Here is a 20452-nt window from a genome sequence, read left to right on the forward strand (position 1 = left end):
AAATTGGCCTGTCGAAAATCCTTATACGTCATTGACCCATATATATATATATATATATATATATATATATATATATATATATATATATATATATATAGGGATGTTCGCCGTGACGTCACGACGCGCTCTGGTTGGCAGAAGAAAAGTAATGACCGCTTAAAGCGCAGCGCAAACACAAAAGAAAATGGTTATATCGTTAAATGTTAAATGCTTTGTGATCGGCTGTGTTAACAGGTTCGATAAGAGTGATAACCCCAAGAGCTTCTATCGTGTACCTAAACAGCCTGAATCAAGAAAGAAAGCTTTGAATTTCTGCAATTAGGCGTCTATACCCAGCGGGAGCCAGCGGACCACGATCGCGTCTGCTACCTACATTTTGCGTTAAAAATTAAAACTAATTTTGTAAATAAATGTTACTAGTAGGTTCTATCGCATTGATGGGTTAATTAATGAATGAATAACTGTACAAAATACCGCGGAAGACGTGTCAAAGTGTTTGTTTACATAACTTTTTGTGCATGCTGTGACTGAGCAATGGAAGTATAATAACACTGACATACCCTTATAAATTAATGGCAAATTATTGTATTTTCATTCATACATTTTACGTATATGTTAACCAATGTTATATATCAGAGGTAAGATAATTTTGAATATAGCCCATGGATAAATTACACCTGTATTTTACTCTAGTTGTAACATATTTACCAGTTATCCTTAGTTACAACAAGTAATATTCGTAATTATTACTTAATTTATAGGCATCTAAAGATTTGTACGCCTTCATCGACTCTCTGGTAAACATAGATGGCGTGTCGATGAGATACAGATAGATGTCGCCGAATGTCAAATCTGGCCATGTGTCCGGGCTTTTGCTCCAATTCTCACTCAGGTGATATTGATCAGGCAGAGAACATGAACCCTGGTTATATAAAAGCTTAACCTTATATCTCTTTTTTGGTTCTTCGGACAAATAATTAGCATATGCTGACAAAACACAGGTAGACTGCTGCAAGTCTGCGACATGTTTTGGTTCTTTCTGCCAACCAGTTCGCGACCACGCCTATATCGTGACGTCACATTTGACTCCGGCGAACATCCCTATATGGGTGTTTCTGCAACTGCGGGCACTTTTATGTCCCAGCAGTGAAATGTTTTATTTATGTTAAAATTTGTCATATGATGCTTTATAAATATATGCAGAGTACCAATACACACCTTGACAAAAAATACAATAACTGATTAATGTGATTTAATATAATATTATGAAGCATTTATTGCTCAAAACACCATTTTTGTTAACGTCCCACACCTGTGGTCTCAATGTTGAGATACATAAAATAAGCTAATTTAATGTCTTTACCGCAGCAAATTTAGGTGTTGCGGTAAAGACCTTGTGTTGCGGTAGAGACAAATTAAAGGTTTACTGTATATTCAATTACAAATATTCAGTATATTATTAATACTGAAGTATATATTATATATTAGTATATATATAAACATGCCATTGTTGAACCCTAGATGAGACTTATTTTTATAGAAGTTTAGAAAGAAAAATTTATAAAATGAACGTTATTGTAACGTTGCGGTAAGGACACTTTTTAAGAAGATGACCTGAAAAACATAAAAAATAAACATGTTCCGGATTAAATTCTTAATGACTACATTCAATTTTGTGTACATTTTTATATGTATTACAGACTATGGTGATTCAAATTGAAATTCATAGAGGTTGATTTTTTTTTTTAAATTGGGATATTCAAAAGTGCCCATAGTTGCAGAAACACCCATATATATAACACATTTTTAACAAATAAAAACACATTCTTAAATTTCAGAGCATCTCACTGTGACTGATCAACAAATGTAGCAAGATGTGAAACCTTAGCTTGTTTAGACTGAATACTTCTAAGGGAAGTTTTCACCAAGCTTTTTGTCTGGGTGGTACCGGCCTACCCTGGACCCCCCCAAAACCATCCATGCGTGTATGTATGAGGAAGGATGTGATGCTGCATATGTCAGTCAATGGTCATGTGGCAACGCCGCCATGCTGCTGTACCAGAAGTTAGGTTTGACAGCCCTAGTTTAAATTGATTACTGAGTGTCTGTGCAGCACAACATGGTTATCATCTAACAAGTTAACTTCTCGGCTTCAACAGGCTCGGTCAGCTTTCAGTGTGCACATTTCAGAATTTGCATATTTCATTAGCCCGTGTTTGATGTTAAACAATGTGCATCCTGCAATAGCAAAGCTCAGTACACAGCTGTTGCAGCGTCTATGTGTTTGTATTAATGTCTGTTTATTTATTTATTTTACATAATAGATTTTTTTTGTGACTTGCTATTTTTCAAAAACCTTTTTGTGAGATTTGCCTTGACTAAGTACGAATTACAATTATTTTCACAGAGCCATTATGTCCGCAAGGAGGAGGAGAAAGAAGCCTATAGACGATGCAAAGACATACATTCTGTCTTGCACTGACAAGGATGGGTTTATGCCGAGATTCATTGACACTTACAAAGGTAAGTTGCAGAAGATTTTTTTTTTTTTTTTGCCTTTGTCAAAGACAGACAGTGATCGAAGTGAGTGTGATACTTTACAGCCCAGGCAAGATTGTCAGAGTGCTTTGTCAGAATATTCTACTGAAGTGTCCAGAGAAGTAGAGCCTATTGCTGTGGTAGACTAGCTGCAGTTTAGAGTTTAAGGCAAATTTTCATCTTGATTGATCCCAAATAAGTGACATGGAAAGGAATGGGCGAAGTTAATAGGGATAAAACATCTGCATTATAAAACATTAAAAGTAGATGTCGTCATTCACATGTATGAATTTCAGTTCTTTTCTTGTTGTTTCCCTTGGCCTGTTGGGTCTTATTTTTCATTTACTGAGCTCCTAAGGTTTTTGAAAAGCATTCGTTTTGATTTTTAAAATGATGCAGGAACCATGAAGTAGCACTTTCTTCTTCTCTGTTTCTGCTTCAGCATACAGTTTTTTCCTCACAGTCTCTGGGTGTCAAACCCCAATTATTACAAATTTGTAATTAATAAAGTTATTGCACTTGAGAATCCGAATTTCAATGCACCTTTCGTTCACTGCAACTTAAAGTCCCACTCCGATCATCTTTTGAGCTATTTTAAAGTGTTCTCAGTGGTCTTTAAATTATGATTATGCAGTTTTTAGCCCAAATCAAAAACATGTGCTCTTTTCCAGGACTTTGCTTCTGCAGAGCGGCAGTAGCTCATTAGCAATTCGCCTCTGCGTTGTGGGCGGAGCCAGCGCTGCGGTAAATTATGAAAGCTAATACCAATATCTCTCTTCTTAGCACTGCAACCCACTAAAGCACACAGGTGTTGATCCTCCATCGTCTTCTCTACTCCTCAGAACCTGAGTGGAGTGGGGCAGGAGCTTGTGCCCCCCCCCCAAAGTTATTACATCACAACTCCAGTCTGTTTTAGGCTGCCTTATAGTGACTGCCATTGGTTCACAGCCATTTGAATGCAGAAATACTCAAAAATGCAATTTTGGGCTTAATTTTCTAAAGATATGTCCTCTAGCTTTAGAAAAATGCCACAAGAACATGTTAACAACACGAAAAACATGATTTTCATCGGAGTGGGTCTTTAAAGCTCATTTGCACAATACATTATTTAACCAGTCTCTCTATTTGTTGTATATACGTTTATTATATTGCTTTTCTGTGTCCTATATTTATTTTGTAAATCAGGATTACTTTCTGTTTTTTATATTGCTATTTAATATTTAGTTTCATGCCTTGCTGCGGCTACAATGTAATTTTCCAGTTTTGGATCAATATAGTACATCTGTCTGTCTATGTCAAAAGTCTGAGTTGCATGATGTTCTTACGCTTCAATGGTGTTACCTGCACTAAATGGTACACGGCACTCTCAGTTTAAAGGAGTCATAACCTAGTATTACCTTGGATACCCACGCTCTATTATAGTCTTTCAGGCTCTTCTAAAAAAATTAACACAGAGCTCCTCTGACCCTTATTTCTGAAGGCATTATTGTCTCGCGAGATCTGATGCGATATTTTGGCTGTCGTGGACGGTCATTTTAATAATGCAAATGAGGGGCGCGTTGATTGGTGGCAGGAAGGAGGGGGGTTGACACCGCAGGTAACTTCAGCATATCATTCCAAAATGACATCATGGCGCAAGTTGTGAATGAACCCGACCTGGCCGCAACCTACGGGATTCAACCGTAAATGCACGAGCCAGACTCTGAACCTGAACTGGAAAGGTAAGATGTAGAGTCGATGGAAGTGAGATCAACGTTTGCTATCATGTGGTGTTTTTGCCTTGTTTCACGTTGTGGTTTTTTAGACATTCAAATTTGTGAACGATTCCGGCGTAAAATGATTAGCACAGACACAGACACCTAACGTTAAGCCAGTGGGAAGGGTTGTAGGAACCGCGTCATTAAAAATGAATTTAATCCACTGGTCCCTGACAGCTTGGTCCGTTCTTGGGAGAGAAAACACATTTAAGTTACATGTTGATTCTGGCAGTCAACAACAGAGCAACTCACGTGTGCGTAACTACGTTTCTGCATCTGTCTCGACTGAATATGAGGGGGAGAGGGCGGGCTTCCTGCAGCATAGGTCTGCGGTGTCCATATATGGTGTATCCAGAAATTAAAATCTCGTGTTTGAGTGCGCGTGCACGTGGGCTGGTTTACGAACCCTGGGGTAAACAAACGCTTCACTTTTAAATATCAGGTTCCCGGCCAGTGTATAATCGTTAGGCAATCATAACATACATTGATTCTCGTGGAAAAGTGAAAATTACAGGTAATGACTCCTTTAAGGGAACCGAACAGAGCATAGACAGGACCTCAGTAATGCATTAATGTGGATGGGTCTGCATCAAAAACATTTTTTGGCCACATAAAGTCTGATCAAAAAAGCACTTTACCTGTAGAGTGTGTATCACAACTGGGAGAGTGTTGAGCATTGTCTGCAGGTAATACACTGACTAGACGCAAGAACCTCAACCTCACTTTGAAAATACTGTAGTATCTCTTTTTGAGTCCCAGAATGAAATGTTTAATTATTATATATTATTGTAGGAAGAGGAGTGTTTGCCGCACACCCCATTGAACCCGGGGACTTCGTGTTGGAGTACAGGGGTAAACTCCTCACACAGGAGGAATGCAAGTCAAGAAAATACTCCGAGATTGAAAGCACATTTCTCTTTGACTTTCAGTGGCAGAATCATCACTTATGGTAAACATTGAAAGATGGATGTTTTGTATTGATTTAGAGAAATTATGAGTTAACCCTGAAACAAGGGTTTAATACTTGATGAATGAATGAAGCACAAATACTCTTAAATTCTTTTGAAAATAACTCTTTCAATAAAACTTTTAAAAGAATGTAAAACTATTACCATTTTTCTGATACTTTTCAGCCTGGATGCATCGGAAGAAGATCGATCTCTCGGAAGATTGGTCAATGACAACCAGAAAAATCCAAATTGCGTTATGAAAAAAATCATAGTTGACAACAAACCCCATTTGTGCCTTTTTTCTCTGAAGAAAATAGAAATAGGAGATGAAATTGATTATAACTATGGTGATTCAAAATGGCCTTGGCGCAGTAAGGTGAGTTGGTTAGATGAAGTATAGAGATTTCTTTATTTGAATTTTTTGTTGCAAAAGCAAATTTTGTATTTCTCCAATATTAACCATGTTTCTAATATTACTCTTGACTGTCTATGGAAATGCATTTAATCTTTGATCTGTGATGTGTGTTAAAATGAGTTCTTCTTTATCTGCAATCCAGTTGAAAAAAAAACAAGCTCCAGCCGCAGCAGTAGAGAATGAGACCAGCCCTGTTCCTAAGACGCTAAATGATGGACCAAACCCAGATCAGACCTGCACACAGGTAAAAGTACATTCAAACACATTCATCTATGCTGACATGTGGTGGTGTTCTATTACTAAAGTGGACCAATGCTTATGTGGCTTTATATTGGCTGTTAAAGGCCAGGTAATGTCACACACACCGGCATGTTTCCAGTCATGTTCTTATGGGGTCCTTCCATCTTCCAAGTACATTTGTTTCTCTAGTCTCTCCTTTACACACTCATGTGTCTGTAGTCTGACCCATGTGGGGCCCTTCCGTCTAGTTCTTACTGTAATTGTTTTTAATGCACTATGGCAACACCTGACATGACCTCAACTGTGATTTTCACATTCGTAATTGTATACTGTATCTGAGCCGTTCGATGTTTTAAAGCAATATATTGATTTGATCCACTGCAAACTCCTGGAATAGACGTGAGCTGCTTTTTAGTCCATGCTCTCAGTTGAAGTTCAGTGCTGTTTCACCATTAGATGACCTTATTAGCCTGTGAATGTCTCTTCAGACAGTTCTGAGACTCTTCTTGTCTGTCTATTTCAGGTGAAAGGCCTTCAGACTCCTGCCGCAGCAGTAGAGAATGAGACCAGCCCTGTTCCTCAGACGCTAAATGATGGACCAAACCCAGATCAGACCTGCACACAGGTAAAAGTACATTCAAACGCATTCATCTATGCTGACATGTGGTGGTGTTCTATTACTAAAGTGGACCAATGCTTATGTGGCTTTATATTGGCTGTTAAAGGCCAGGTAATGTCACACACACCGGCATGTTTCCAGTCATGTTCTTATGGGGTCCTTCCATCTTCCAAGTACATTTGTTTCTCTAGTCTCTCCTTTACACACTCATGTGTCTGTAGTCTGACCCATGTGGGGCCCTTCCGTCTAGTTCTTACTGTAATTGTTTTTAATGCACTATGGCAACACCTGACATGACCTCAACTGTGATTTTCACATTCGTAATTGTATACTGTATCTGAGCCGTTCGATGTTTTAAAGCAATATATTGATTTGATCCACTGCAAACTCCTGGAATAGACGTGAGCTGCTTTTTAGTCCATGCTCTCAGTTGAAGTTCAGTGCTGTTTCACCATTAGATGACCTTATTAGCCTGTGAATGTCTCTTCAGACAGTTCTGAGACTCTTCTTGTCTGTCTATTTCAGGTGAAAGGCCTTCAGACTCCTGCCGCAGCAGTAGAGAATGAGACCAGCCCTGTTCCTCAGACGCTAAATGATGGACCAAACCCAGATCAGACCTGCACACAGGTAAAAGTACATTCAAACGCATTCATCTATGCTGACATGTGGTGGTGTTCTATTACTAAAGTGGACCAATGCTTATGTGGCTTTATATTGGCTGTTAAAGGCCAGGTAATGTCACACACACCGGCATGTTTCCAGTCATGTTCTTATGGGGTCCTTCCATCTTCCATGTACATTTGTTTCTCTAGTCTCTCCTTTACACACTCATGTGTCTGTAGTCTGACCCATGTGGGGCCCTTCCGTCTAGTTCTTACTGTAATTGTTTTTAATGCACTATGGCAACACCTGACATGACCTCAACTGTGATTTTCACATTCGTAATTGTATACTGTATCTGAGCCGTTCGATGTTTTAAAGCAATATATTGATTTGATCCACTGCAAACTCCTGGAATAGACGTGAGCTGCTTTTTAGTCCATGCTCTCAGTTGAAGTTCAGTGCTGTTTCACCATTAGATGACCTTATTAGCCTGTGAATGTCTCTTCAGACAGTTCTGAGACTCTTCTTGTCTGTCTATTTCAGGTGAAAGGCCTTCAGACTCCTGCCGCAGCAGTAGAGAATGAGACCAGCCCTGTTCCTCAGACGCTAAATGATGGACCAAACCCAGATCAGACCTGCACACAGGTAAAAGTACATTCAAACGCATTCATCTATGCTGACATGTGGTGGTGTTCTATTACTAAAGTGGACCAATGCCTATGTGGCTTTATATTGGCTGTTAAAGGCCAGGTAATGTCACACACACCGGCATGTTTCCAGTCATGTTCTTATGGGGTCCTTCCATCTTCCAAGTAGCCTACATTTGTTTCTCTAGTCTCTCCTTTACACACTCATGTGTCTGTAGTCTGACCCATGTGGGGCCCTTCCGTCTAGTTCTTACTGTAATTGTTTTTAATGCACTATGGCAACACCTGACATGACCTCAACTGTGATTTTCACATTCGTAATTGTATACTGTATCTGAGCCGTTCGATGTTTTAAAGCAATATATTGATTTGATCCACTGCAAACTGCTTTTTAGTCCATGCTCTCAGTTGAAGTTCAGTGCTGTTTCACCATTAGATGACCTTATTAGTTCCTGTTCGATGTTTTAAAGCATCTTTTTGATTTGAATTTTGATTTTAAATATTTTGATTTGATGCACTGAAAACCCCTGTAATGGTCAATTGGACCATGGACCAATGCTCATGGGGCTTTAAAGTAGTCAGGTGACCTTATTGGGTTGTACAGGCCAGGTAATGTAACACACACTGGCATCTTTCCAGTGCCATTCTTGTGGGGCACCTTTTAATGCATTATGGTAACATCTGTGGAGAAAAAAGAAGAAAATCTGCATACTGGGTTAAAGCTCACAGTTACCTTTTTTATTGACTAAAAAACAAACGTTTCGATCCAAATGGTCTTCCTCAGGCAACTATATGATAGTATTGTAATACTATAGTATAGCTGTACACTGATTTTAACATTTATAATTGTACACTGTCTAAAAGGGCTGATGTTCACATTTCTGGATTTAGATTTTTAGTCAGACCATGCCATGTTTCTTTGGCCAAACTTTCTAATTCCATACTTACTGAATTTTTGTTTATTTTTAGGTATTTACTGTCCAAGGATTTTCACTGGTTGATTATCCAGATAGTGATGAAACTGATGAGGATGGTATGGAAAACGAACCTCCCACCCCACACCTGGATGTTATTATAGGGCAGAATGATATTGGCCCAGATGTTTCAGATCATTTGTACGAATCAGATGAAACTGTTGTGAAAGAAACTTGTGATGAGGCTTCTCCAAGCAACCATTCCAACAATCAATCGGATGATGAACTTGTTCCACCACTGAGACGCACAAAAAGCATTCTGGTAAGCCCCAAAACACATTTTAACAATATAATTAACTTGTTTATGTGATCAATTTTGTGCCACTAGTAAGCGAATTTGAATTATTTTATATTTGAATGGGAATCATTCACTTTGAACCTGAATCGATTGTTTTGAACAATTGCTTTTAAAATCTGAATCTAAATGGACTCATTTGAAATTGAATCTATTGGATTGGCATAAACACCTTTAGGAGTGATGTCCAGTGATCAGCGCTCAGGTGTGTTCTTAAAAAAAAAAAAAAAAAGATACAACGTGCCCAGTGGTGTAGGCTACTGGTCAGCCAGCATACCGGGACAAACCCCGGTAGGCCGACGCTATCACTCCCGGACGCCGCAGCCGGTCTCTGTTGCCAAAATCCGGTTGCGTCCTCCTCCTCGCCTGGTGCATTAATTATCAATTAAATAGAGATCACCAACAATCAATCAGTAATCATTTATTAGAGAGCTCAACTCTTCTTTTCTGACTGATTGCTGATTTTTAATTGATAGGGAGACAATTGTGAGGTGAGGAAGACACTTCGGAAAATTGACTAATCTCTCCCTCTCTCTTGAGTAGTTCCATGTCTACAGGAATGACACCATATCATTATGATGAATCATTTGCTGTGAAGTCATTCAATTTAACAATCAAATGCATGAAAACTGAAACGTTACTCTTTTTTAAATAATTTTGTCAACGTTTACTCCACCTGAAAGGCAGTTTGGACATGGGCCTCAGCAGGTGGATGGAGGGGTAATATTGGTCAATAATTTTCATAGGTGTCTAGCTCACCTGACAACCTCTGAATGGTCTCCCTATCAATTAAAAATACAGCAAAATATCTCCATGTCTCCCTTTTTGCAGATGGACAGAGTACGAGATTTTACCCACAGTCTCTATGATTCAAGTAGCGACGGCGCAGAGGAGACTCCTTTTTTTAAGCCTGAAAGGGATTCAAAGAAGCTGAGAAGAAGGTCTTGCCGTCCCGTAAGTCTTGGGGGGGGGGGGGGGGGGGGGGGGGGGACATTTGCTCTCACTAGCAAGAGCAAATGTCTGTTGCTCTTGCTAGTGAGTCTGATGGGGATTCTTCTAATTTGTAAATTTACTTGTACTGAAAATGGTCCATACACATTTTTCTTAATTTAGTATCCTGAGCCTGTTCAATCAGTATACTCAGGTTTTTTATATTTAATGTTGCAAAAATAGTTATTAACAGATGTGTGTTTGTTTTTAAAGATTCAGATGAATCTCTTTGAATCGGATGACTCAAACTTAGGTAGCGAAGAGGAGTATATTCCAAATCCCAAGGATGAAAGCACAGAAAGTGATAGCAGTATGGAATTAACCCTGGAAAAGGAAAAAAAGAACAAAGGTGCATCATCCAGTCAGAGCAAGTTTAAGCCCAGAGAGAGAAGAAGTAGATCCTCCCGAGAGAGTGGAAGCGAGTCCTCCAGACAGAGCAAGTCTAAGCCCAGGGAGAGTGGAAGTAGATCCTCCAGAGAGAGTGGAAGCGAGTCCTCCAGTCAGAGCAAGTCTAAGCCCAGGGAGAGTGGAAGTAGATCCTCCCGAGAGAGTGGAAGCGAGTCCTCCAGTCAGAGCAAGTCTAAGCCCAGGGAGAGTGGAAGTAGATCCTCCCGAGAGAGTGGAAGCGTGTCCTCCAGACAGAGCAAGTCTAAGCCCAGGGAGAGTGGAAGTAGATCCTCCCGAGAGAGTGAAAGCGAGTCCTCCACACAGAGCAAGTCTAAGCCCAGGGAGAGTGGAAGTAGATCCTCCCGAGAGAGTGGAAGCAAGTCCTCCAGACAGAGCAAGTCTAAGCCCAGGGAAAGTGGAAGTAGATCCTCCCGAGAGAGTGGAAGCGAGTCCTCCAGACAGAGCAAGTCTAAGCCCAGGGAGAGTGGAAGTAGATCCTCCCGAGAGAGTGGAAGCAAGTCCTCCAGACAGAGCAAGTCTAAGCCCAGGGAAAGTGGAAGTAGATCCTCCCGAGAGAGTGGAAGCGAGTCCTCCAGACAGAGCAAGTCTAAGCCCAGGGAGAGTGGAAGTAGATCCTCCCGAGAGAGTGGAAGCAAGTCCTCCAGACAGAGCAAGTCTAAGCCCAGGGAAAGTGGAAGTGAATCCTCTAGTCATAGCCAATTTGACTTTAGCCAGAGAAGACTTTTGGAAAGATGTCATGATCCCACACAAAGATTTCCAAATAGCAGAGTTGATGGGAATGAAAAGGAAATAGCAACATATTCTGAAAACGATGTTTCAGTGCCCCTGGAAGAAGAGCAGTATATCATTGTCAGTCCAACTTTAAAGAAAGATGATGGATCCAGAAGCTATAACAAGAAACATTTCTGCTTTTATTGCAGGAAGTTTGTCCAGAAAATGTCAAGACACTTGTGGCGTAAACACCAAGATCAATTGGATGTTGCGAAAGCATTCAGTTTTCCAAAAAACTCAAAGGAAAGAAAACTACAATTGGACTACATACGAAATAAGGGAAACTTCGAGCACAACAGTCATGTTTTGGAAACACAAAAAGGAAAACTAATCCCATGTAAACAACCGGGGAAAAAATCAGATGGACATAAATTTGCACATTGCATTCACTGCTATGGGTTGTTCTCAAGAAGAGCGATGTGGCGGCATTTCAAGGTCTGCAGCTTCAAACCCAAAAGTACTAAACCAGGTAAAAATAGAGTTCAGGCATTGTGTGCTTTCGCTGAACCTTCTCCATCGGAATATACAGACGCGTATTGGAAGTTCTTGAGTGTAATGATTCAGGACAAGATTGCAGTTGCAATTAAAGGAGACAACTGCATCCTCAATTATGGGTTCAGGTTGTTCAAAAAGAATGAGAAGATAGTTAGTCAACACCAGTATATACGCCAAAAACTGAGAGAACTTGGCAGGCTTTTATTGGAAGCTAAAAAAATCATGCATGTGAAGACCATTCAAGAACTCATCAAACCTGAACAGTACTCCCAGGTTGTCAGAGCTGCAAAGAACCTATCTGGATTCAGTGAGGAAACTGGCATATACCAATGTCCCTCTCTTGCACGCAAGGTAGGACACAGCCTGCATTCGTTGGCTATGTTTGTCAAGTCCGAAGGACTGAAAAAGAAAGATAAAGAAACCATTAAAGATGCTGAGGAGTTCGCACAGTTGTATTTAGAGAGTTGGAGGTTTGATATTGCAGGCCAGGCATTAACCCAGCTTAACCGGGCCAAATGGAATGCACCGCAACTTTTACCTCTTACACAAGATATCCAAAGGCTACATTGCTATCTAGAAGAAAAACAGCAGCAACATCTCAAAGATTTAAAAGAACATCGTTCATCCACAAATTGGAAGGAACTTGCAAAAGTAACGCTGACTCAAGTTATGCTTTTTAATCGGCGGAGAGCAGGTGAAGTGTCCCGAATGCGCCTGTCTGCATACTTATCGAAGGACACATCAGAGGAACAAGGAGATGTAAATTTGGCCCTCACAGCGCTTGAGCAGAAGCTCTGCAGGCATTTTGTGCGAATAGCAATTGTTGGAAAAAGAGGAAGGAAGGTTCCTGTTCTTCTAACCCCATTAATGAGACAATCACTTGATGCTCTTACTGAGAGCAGAGAAGAATGTGGGGTGCTGAAGGACAATGAATATCTGTTTGCATTGCCAAAATCTGCCCATTACCTCAGGGCTTGTGACTGCATGAGGCAATTTGTCAGTGAATGTGCTGACATAAAAAATCCTCAAGCGCTAACATCAATTCAACTGAGGAAACATATTGCTACCCTGTCTACTGTATTGAACCTCAAAACCACTGAACTCGACCAGTTGGCAGACTTCCTTGGTCATAATATTGCTGTTCACAGGAAACACTACAGGCTTCCAGAAAGCACCCTCCAATTAGCCAAAGTAAGTAAAGTCCTCCTGGCAATGGAACAAGGACGCCTAGGAGATTACAAAGGAAAGAGCCTCGATGAAATACAAGTCGATGTGAATGGTAATTAACTTTATATTCTTGAAGACACACTCATTTGAGAGATAATACTACTGTTGTATACTCTTGCAGATTGCCCATAGTTTGAGCTTTCCAAACTAAATTTTTTATCAATTATCATTTTAGAGACCATTGACATGGAGGGACCTTTAGCAGAGGACATTGAAGGTATGTGTATACCATGTTCCTAAATTGATTCTAAATGATCCATTTTAGATATTATGTGTATTGTATTCTTAAGTTATTTCCCTCTCCAGATATCAGTATGCTAGGAGATGATGGGACAGACGATGAGGTCAGCATGTCATCCACGGAAGAATGTACCTCCACATCACAAAGTCAAAACCAGGGAGTGTCTGCAACCGGTGAGCTTGAACGCAATTCTTACCTTTCGTGCATTTCACACAGCACGTGGCAAAAATGTTAACATCAACAACTCCACCTCCCTCCTTTGTCCCACCCACCTCTTTCTCCTGCAACTCTGTCAGGAGACCTGTCTGATGCAGAGGCTGCACAATCAGTCAAACACAACCCCAGTTTTAAAACTGAACACTGCGTCAGTACTGCCTGAAATTACAAGTACCATTAACTTTGAGGTTAGCGTGAACCCACCTATTGCTTATAGGTTGCTCTAATCTCTCGGCACAGACTTCATACAGGGATTGCACAGCTACTCCAACACGTCCCTGTCACTACAGAACATCTGGAATGTGCGCGATAAGGTGATGCAGGACAATTCCCTGAGCACATTATCCAAGTCTGCTTCATAGCCGCAAACAGACTCCACGGTTGTCCGCATTGCTGAGCAGTGACCGCACTTGCACTGCAAAGGGTTGCCGACCCTTTCCTCACTGTCATCTCCGTCCGGAGCCGCTGCAGCTCCCTCAACTTCCGCAAAAACGGGCCTCTCAACCCTCCTCCTCATCACTGGCTCAAACGCATATGCCATCGGGTTAGATGACATCAAATAAACTCGTACAGCCTTGTCGTCTTGACATGTTTCCTCCTCGTCTGTGTACTCATACTCAACTCGCTGTAACTGTGTACTCGTCTCGCTGTAACTGTGTACTCGTACACAGTTGAAGAGGAAAAATGTTTGAGTAGACGTGCAATCCCTGCGTGAAGTCAACCTATAAACAGTAGGTGAGGGCACACTAACCTAAACGTTAATGCTACTTGTAATGTCAGTAACAACAGTCGCTTTCTGTCTGATGAAATCAGTTCATCTTATATTGTCCAACATACAATCTTTTCGGCACACAGCTACTTCAGCACTATTGGACTGCGTGGGACGGTCTGTCGTCCGTACACTATATGAGGAAATATACTGCTTGAGTGCCACTATCCTTTAGGTCTTAGATGTTTCCCTGCTGCAACACACCTGATTCATTGTGCAGAGCTTGGCAACAAGCTGTTTGATCTATTTAATTTGAAGCAGGGAAACATCTCAGACCTGCAGAATAGTGGCCCTTGAGGACTGGAGTTGCCCATACCTGGGCTAACATGACAACTAATATTTTCACGTCTCTAGTCACTTGAAAAGAATTTAGGACGATAGGAGACGGGATGAAATAAACGGTGTCTCTCTTTAAGAGACACAGATCCCATATACCGACTTGTTAAGTGCCTTGAGACGACATCTGTTGGGAATCGGCGCTATATAAATAAACTAAATTGAATATACTAAATTATTTTATAAAATAACACAACCACTGTACTGACGGCTATTACATATTTCATGTAGTGTATACTACAATAAAGTAATTTCTTTGTCCAGATGTCAGTATGCCAAGAGAAGAGGGGTCAGAAGATGAGGTCAGCATGTCATCCCTGCAAGAATGTCCCTCCACATCACAAGTCCAAAACCGGAGTGTGTCTGCAAAAAAGAGAGGTAAGCTTTGGGGCTTGCACTCTCTTTTCGGCCAGAGCTGCTCATTTATTTTTAAGGGCTTTTACTTTGCTTCCTTGACTCAACACTTGAAATATGTCTGTCCCTCCTTACTGTCCGGTGCCACAAGCCTGACAGTGGCTTGAAAGAAGCTGTTGCAGGAACAGACCTTGTGAGCCTGCATTGTTGTAGGGTTGGGGAAAGACTGGCATTATCACCTTTATATCAATAAGTTGTATTTTAAAAAAAAAATCTTTAACACTTTATGGAGTTACTCAGGAAAAATGCTTGCATTTCCTCCAACAACGGAGGTGTACAGTGACCAGTTGAAAAACTCGAACAACCTATAATCACCTTAAATACCTCCTAACTGCTAGTGTTCCTTCATCCAAGTCTCATTAAGCCTCCACATGCAGCCGACTTTATTAAATGACCTTTTAAAAGTGCCTTGTAAATAGAAAATATTATTATTATTATTGTTTTTATTATTATTATTTTGTGAAATGCAAGAAAGAATAAAATTGCTTTAAGTGAGAGAGAGAGAGTGTTTATACTCGAGTGTAGGGTAAAAGCATCCTGTTGCAGTTTCTTTTCCAGAATTATAATGTAATGCCGTCAGAAGTACAATGAGCCACTGCAAACCACTCAGTTTAATAAATACAACACACAAAGAAAAAAGAATGCAATCAAAACAGTTAACTATAAATAAAGTCAAAAAGCAAAACTAAACGGAATGCGTCTGAGCAGGCACTCCTCCGTTGCTTTCTGCCTTTCGTTCACCCGTTGCAGCTCTTCCTTCAGCTAGTTGTCGGTCGTTCTCATGGGGGTTTTGGCAAAAGAGGGAGCTCGGGGCTTGGAGAAGCTGGCAGCACAGGGGGGCTGGGGTTTTTCCACCGCTTCATGCTCTCTTTCAGCAACGAGACCCAAACATCCGGAGACTCGTGATCACTCTGGCCAATCACAAGAGAGTACATCCACGTAGCTGCGTTTGCGTAGCTGGGCAGCACGTCAGGTCCGAAGAGGTGCCCATCAAGCTGCATAATTAAGGATTAATGTGCAGTGTTTTTGTTTTTACCAAACCAGTGTATAAAATGAATAAGAATCTCAGTCATGTTATTATGAAGAGTTGTTTATTCCAACAAATAAGAACTTTATTTATTTACATTGTTAACAGTGCAATGTCTGCAGTGTTCTCTCACTCTCCACTGAAATCTGTGTGCTCTGTGTGAAGTCCACCTTTACTTATAGTGGTAATCCCAGAAACGGTTCCTGTCCTCTGAAAAACAGAGGCGGACATCACACTTGCTGCATTGGGTATTGGTGTACCCTTTACTGCAATGTCTGCAGTGCCCTCTCTTTGTCTTCAGGGAAAATGTCCAGTTTGGTCCATGCGCACATCCATGGGTGGTGGTTTGCGTGACTTTTTAGAAGAGGGAGCCTTTGGACTTCCATCATCCATGTGTGGTCTCTTTCCACTATTCAGAGGGCTCCTGTCTCTGGGCTCTTGTTGATTGAAGATGGCCGTCCTCTCTTTGGTGTTTTCAGTGTTGTGTCCACCAGATTAGAATATAAAGAACAAATGTATCAATTTATGTACATCTCAAATACCAGTCTGATTTATCACAAACAAGGTAAATAGCACAAATAGATCATTACCGTAATGAGAGAGGAAGCCAACTGTGCTTGGAACTTTCTCATGTTCAGGATCTCCTTCTTTGGCATCCTGAGAGCATAGGCTGTGCTGCTTGTAGAGGAGCCAGGCGTTGACCACAGCAAGGTGATTGTGTGCCAGAAGATGTAAATGTACCACCGCCAGGATTTCAGTGCGTACTTGTGTTTTGCTGTAAATGAGTCCAACAAATCCACACCTCCCATGTATTTATTGTAGATGCCCACAATGGAAGGCTTTCTAACGTCAATGTACGTTTTGGTGGCTTTGTCCCAGTGTTGAATCTCCTGAACAGGTTCTGGTCCAGCGAAGGATGACACAAGTGTCACCGCCCTGTTGTCGTACCATTTGACAGCACAGATGTTATTTCCCCTCCACTCTGTGGTCAAAGCCTTCTATGCCCTTCTTCTTCAAGCTCTTCACATGTAAAGATTACAGTTGGGTAGATGCACTTGCCTGGCTGTTCCCACATAATGGATTCCTTGCTCAAGGAGCTTCACTACCAGTGGAACGAAGGTGAAGTAGTTGTCTGCCTAGATCTTGTTGTGTTGACCCTTTGGAAATGTGGAGGCAAGCTTTATTACAACATCACCTGACAATCCAAGTTCAGATTTGACTTGTACTTCATTGTTGCTCCCTTGGTAAACATCAAAGTCAAGCATCATGCTAAAGATTCCAGCTTTCACTCATACTTTAAAGCCCCATGAGCGTAGATTACCTTGCATATACTTCTTGATGCAGCTGAACTTCCCGTTGAAGGGTATCATCATCTTGTCCATGGAATGTGCTCTTCTGGTACCACCTGCAGGCAGTTTTCTCTGAGTGAATCAAGCCGTGGTCTGAGTTTCCAGAGTTTGTCCCTCTTTTCAGTCTCTGGCACGGTTAAATTGTTTACAAAATGTAATGTTCCATCCTCAGGTACATGCCCAATGCTGCCTGTATTTCTTTTGTATTAGTGTTGACTGATCTTTCGTCATTTTGAATGCTGTACTCATTCGTATTTGTTGCCAGAGCTTGAACCAAATCTTCTGACACAAACTTTTGGAAGTATTGCAGTGGTGTGTGGAGGGAGGTGACATCATCTGTGAGAGCTTGACCAGAAAAATCAGTGACGTCTGTCATGTGGGATGATGTATTTCTTTGATATCCCGGGCTCAATATTCACATTAGCTGGACAATCGGTAGGTTCTTGGTTTTCTTTGACCACAGAGACATCAATATCTGATTCTTCATCACTTGCATCAGTGTCGTCAAAATCTATGTCCACATCACTTTCTCCTTTTTGGATGATGGCAATTACATTGTGCACATTGTACCGAGGATTTCTCCTTGCTGGTGGCATTCTGAAATGAAAAAGATAAAATTGAAACAAATGTACATTGTATATACAAATAGCACACATGCCTCATTATGACGTGTTCACACTTTTGACTGAAGCAGCCTATTCACACATCTCACCGGTCACACTATACCTAATGTCTCACCTATAGTAGACTGTGATTGTAATCCTTACAGGAATGCATTCAGCGTCCAGTTTACAACAAAATCTAACAGTGATGAACATTTACACCTGTGCCAGAACAAAGCACCAGGAGCATCCCGCACAACTTGGAGGATTGGCCAGGTGTCTCTTGCAAAAGAGATCTTGGATCTCAATGGGACAGACCTGGTTAAATAAAGGTTATAGGCCTAATGATAATAAGCACTTTGACTATAAATTGATAAGAACATTTTGTTTATCAGTAGACTAAGAAAGGGAAGATTTGCACAAACAGAATTTCTTTGTTAGTAAGTCCTGCAGAATTTGATAGCAAATTATAATGTTTAGATATGGCAATATATCTTTCAACTTTAGTCTCTAATACAGTATAGAATATGTAATCCGATATAAAGCTAAAGGGTATAATGTTTAAATCATGTATAATTTGTTGTGAACATTTTCATTTAAGTTCCCCTCAATATGTTCCTCTTAAATACAGGGCAATTATGACTGCCACTCTCATCCAACATTGTAATATTGCAACATTTATAAAACAAGCTCTAAACAAAATGTAGGGCATATTTTTAACATTTACTGTATATGTCCTTGTTCTAGACACTGTAAGAAACACAGAAAAACATATTCCAAGCATTTTACTTACTTGAAGATGAATCCAGTCCAGTAAATCAAAGGGATGTTGCTTGATCAGAAAGTTGTAGGATATGTCACTTCTTGACTTAAGGGTGGGCTTTGTATACAAATCCTGGATCCAATTACATGGTTGGAATAAAATGTAAGACCCACAGATCATATTGATGTGGTTGTATAAACAAACAAACAAGAAAAAAAAAGACAAAAGGGGTTTTGGGGAATAACCACAATTGTTGTAATTCTGAAACAGTGGGTCTTACAGGGTTAAGTAAGATTAAAATTTCTTTATAAAAGAAAACCTACAATATTTTGTGTTTTTGCCTACATAGGAAAACAAACGGCCGTCAAAAGAAGCTGGACCCCAGACGAGTGTGCTGCAGTGGACACACATTTGAGGAGATTTATTGTAATGAATCAAGTTCCTGGTAAAGAAGAGTGTCAGCGCTGTATTTCTGCAGAACCTCAAGCTCTCAGAAACAGAGACTGGAAAGCAGTTTAATATTATGTTAAAAATCGCATTACAGCCCTGAGAAGAAAAGTCTAGTGTGAAAGCATCTAATGGATCTGAGGTAAAACCAAAACATTAGAGGTAGGATCTTAAAATGTTTTGTGTTTGGTTGTGTTCTGTTGTAACGTTGTTGTTGTAAGGGTTTGCTCAGGTTTTATGGCTGTCCAGTGGCCGACAAATATACACATTTCACAGTACTTATTTAATTTTATTTTTAATTTGATGGATGTAGGATGGATGTTGGATGGATATTGAATAGATGTTTGATCGATGGATGGATGTTCGAGAGATGGATGGATGTTTGATGGATGTAGGGTAGATGTTTGACGGATGTAGGGTAGATGTTGGATGGATGGATGTTGGATGGATGTAGGGTAGATGTTTGACGGATGTAGGGTAGATGTTGGATGGATGGATGTTGGATGGATGTAGGGTAGATGTTGGATGGATGTAGGTTAGATGTTGGATGGATGGATGTTGGATGGATGGATGTTGGATAGATGTAGGATGGATGTTGGATGGATGGATGTTGGATGGATGTAGGGTAGATGTTGGATGGATGGATGTTGGATGGATGTAGGGTAGATGTTGGATGGATGGATGTTGGATGGATGTAGGGTAGATGTTGGATGGATGGATGTAGGGTAGATGTTGGATGGATGGATGGATGTTGGATGGATGTAGGGTAGATGCTGGATGGATGGATGTTGGATGGATGTAGGGTAGATGCTGGATGGATGGATGTTGGATGGATGGATGTAGGGTAGATGTTGGATGGATGGATGTTGGATGGATGTAGGGTAGATGTTGGATGGATGGATGTAGGGTAGATGTTGGATGGATGGATGGATGTTGGATTGATGTTGGATGGATGGATGTAGGGTAGATGCTGGATGGATGTAGGGTAGATGCTGGATGGATGGACGTAGGGTAGATGTTGGATGGACGTAGGGTAGATGTTGGATGGATGTAGGGTAGATGCTGGATGGATGGATGTAGGGTAGATGTTGGATGGACGTAGGGTAGATGCTGGATGGATGGATGTAGGGTAGATGCTGGATGGATGGATGTAGGGTAGATGCTGGATGGATGGATGTAGGGTAGATGCTGGATGGATGGATGTAGGGTAGATGCTGGATGGATGGATGTAGGGTAGATGTTGGATGGATGTAGGGTAGATGTTGGATGGATGTAGGGTAGATGTTGGATGGATGTAGGGTAGATGCTGGATGGATGTAGGGTAGATGCTGGATGGATGGACGTAGGGTAGATGTTGGA

General features: G+C 40.8%; 2 protein-coding genes across 2 annotated transcripts; both read left to right on the plus strand.

Annotated features, from left to right (window-relative positions):
* Window positions 1–1879: 1879 nt before the first annotated feature.
* LOC306988163 (uncharacterized protein) lies at window positions 1880–12043 on the plus strand. Its single transcript, XM_079592950.1, has 10 exons — window positions 1880–2523; window positions 5088–5244; window positions 5429–5621; window positions 5803–5904; window positions 6424–6525; window positions 7045–7146; window positions 7666–7767; window positions 8739–9005; window positions 9870–9992; window positions 11357–12043. Exons 1-10 carry the CDS (start codon window positions 2415–2417, stop codon window positions 11393–11395), a joined length of 1296 nt encoding a protein of 431 aa, XP_079449076.1. The 5' UTR covers window positions 1880–2414; the 3' UTR covers window positions 11396–12043.
* On the plus strand, window positions 11625–19165 carry LOC306988169 (uncharacterized protein; the record flags this gene model as incomplete). The annotated part of the gene is made up of 5 exons (XM_079592972.1): window positions 11625–12981; window positions 13105–13146; window positions 13236–13343; window positions 14756–14869; window positions 18996–19165. The coding sequence occupies 5 exons, from the start codon at window positions 11625–11627 to the stop codon at window positions 19163–19165; spliced, it is 1791 nt and encodes a 596-aa protein (XP_079449098.1).
* Window positions 19166–20452: the final 1287 nt, after the last annotated feature.

The sequence above is a fragment of the Phoxinus phoxinus genome (assembly GCF_949152265.1).
Source record: "Phoxinus phoxinus genome assembly, chromosome: 2".
NCBI classification, from domain to species: domain Eukaryota; kingdom Metazoa; phylum Chordata; class Actinopteri; order Cypriniformes; family Leuciscidae; genus Phoxinus; species Phoxinus phoxinus.

What these genes read in the sequence shown, in the direction of transcription:
- LOC306988163 (XM_079592950.1), top strand. Translation starts at nt 2,415, where the DNA reads ATGTCCGCAAGGAGGAGGAGAAAGAAGCCTATAGACGATGCAAAGACA. An exon ending in TGGCAGAATCATCACTTATG is followed by an intron (nt 5,245 to 5,428) that starts GTAAACATTGAA and finishes GATACTTTTCAG; the next exon opens with CCTGGATGCATCGGAAGAAG. An exon ending in GACGCACAAAAAGCATTCTG is followed by an intron (nt 9,006 to 9,869) that starts GTAAGCCCCAAA and finishes CCCTTTTTGCAG; the next exon opens with ATGGACAGAGTACGAGATTT.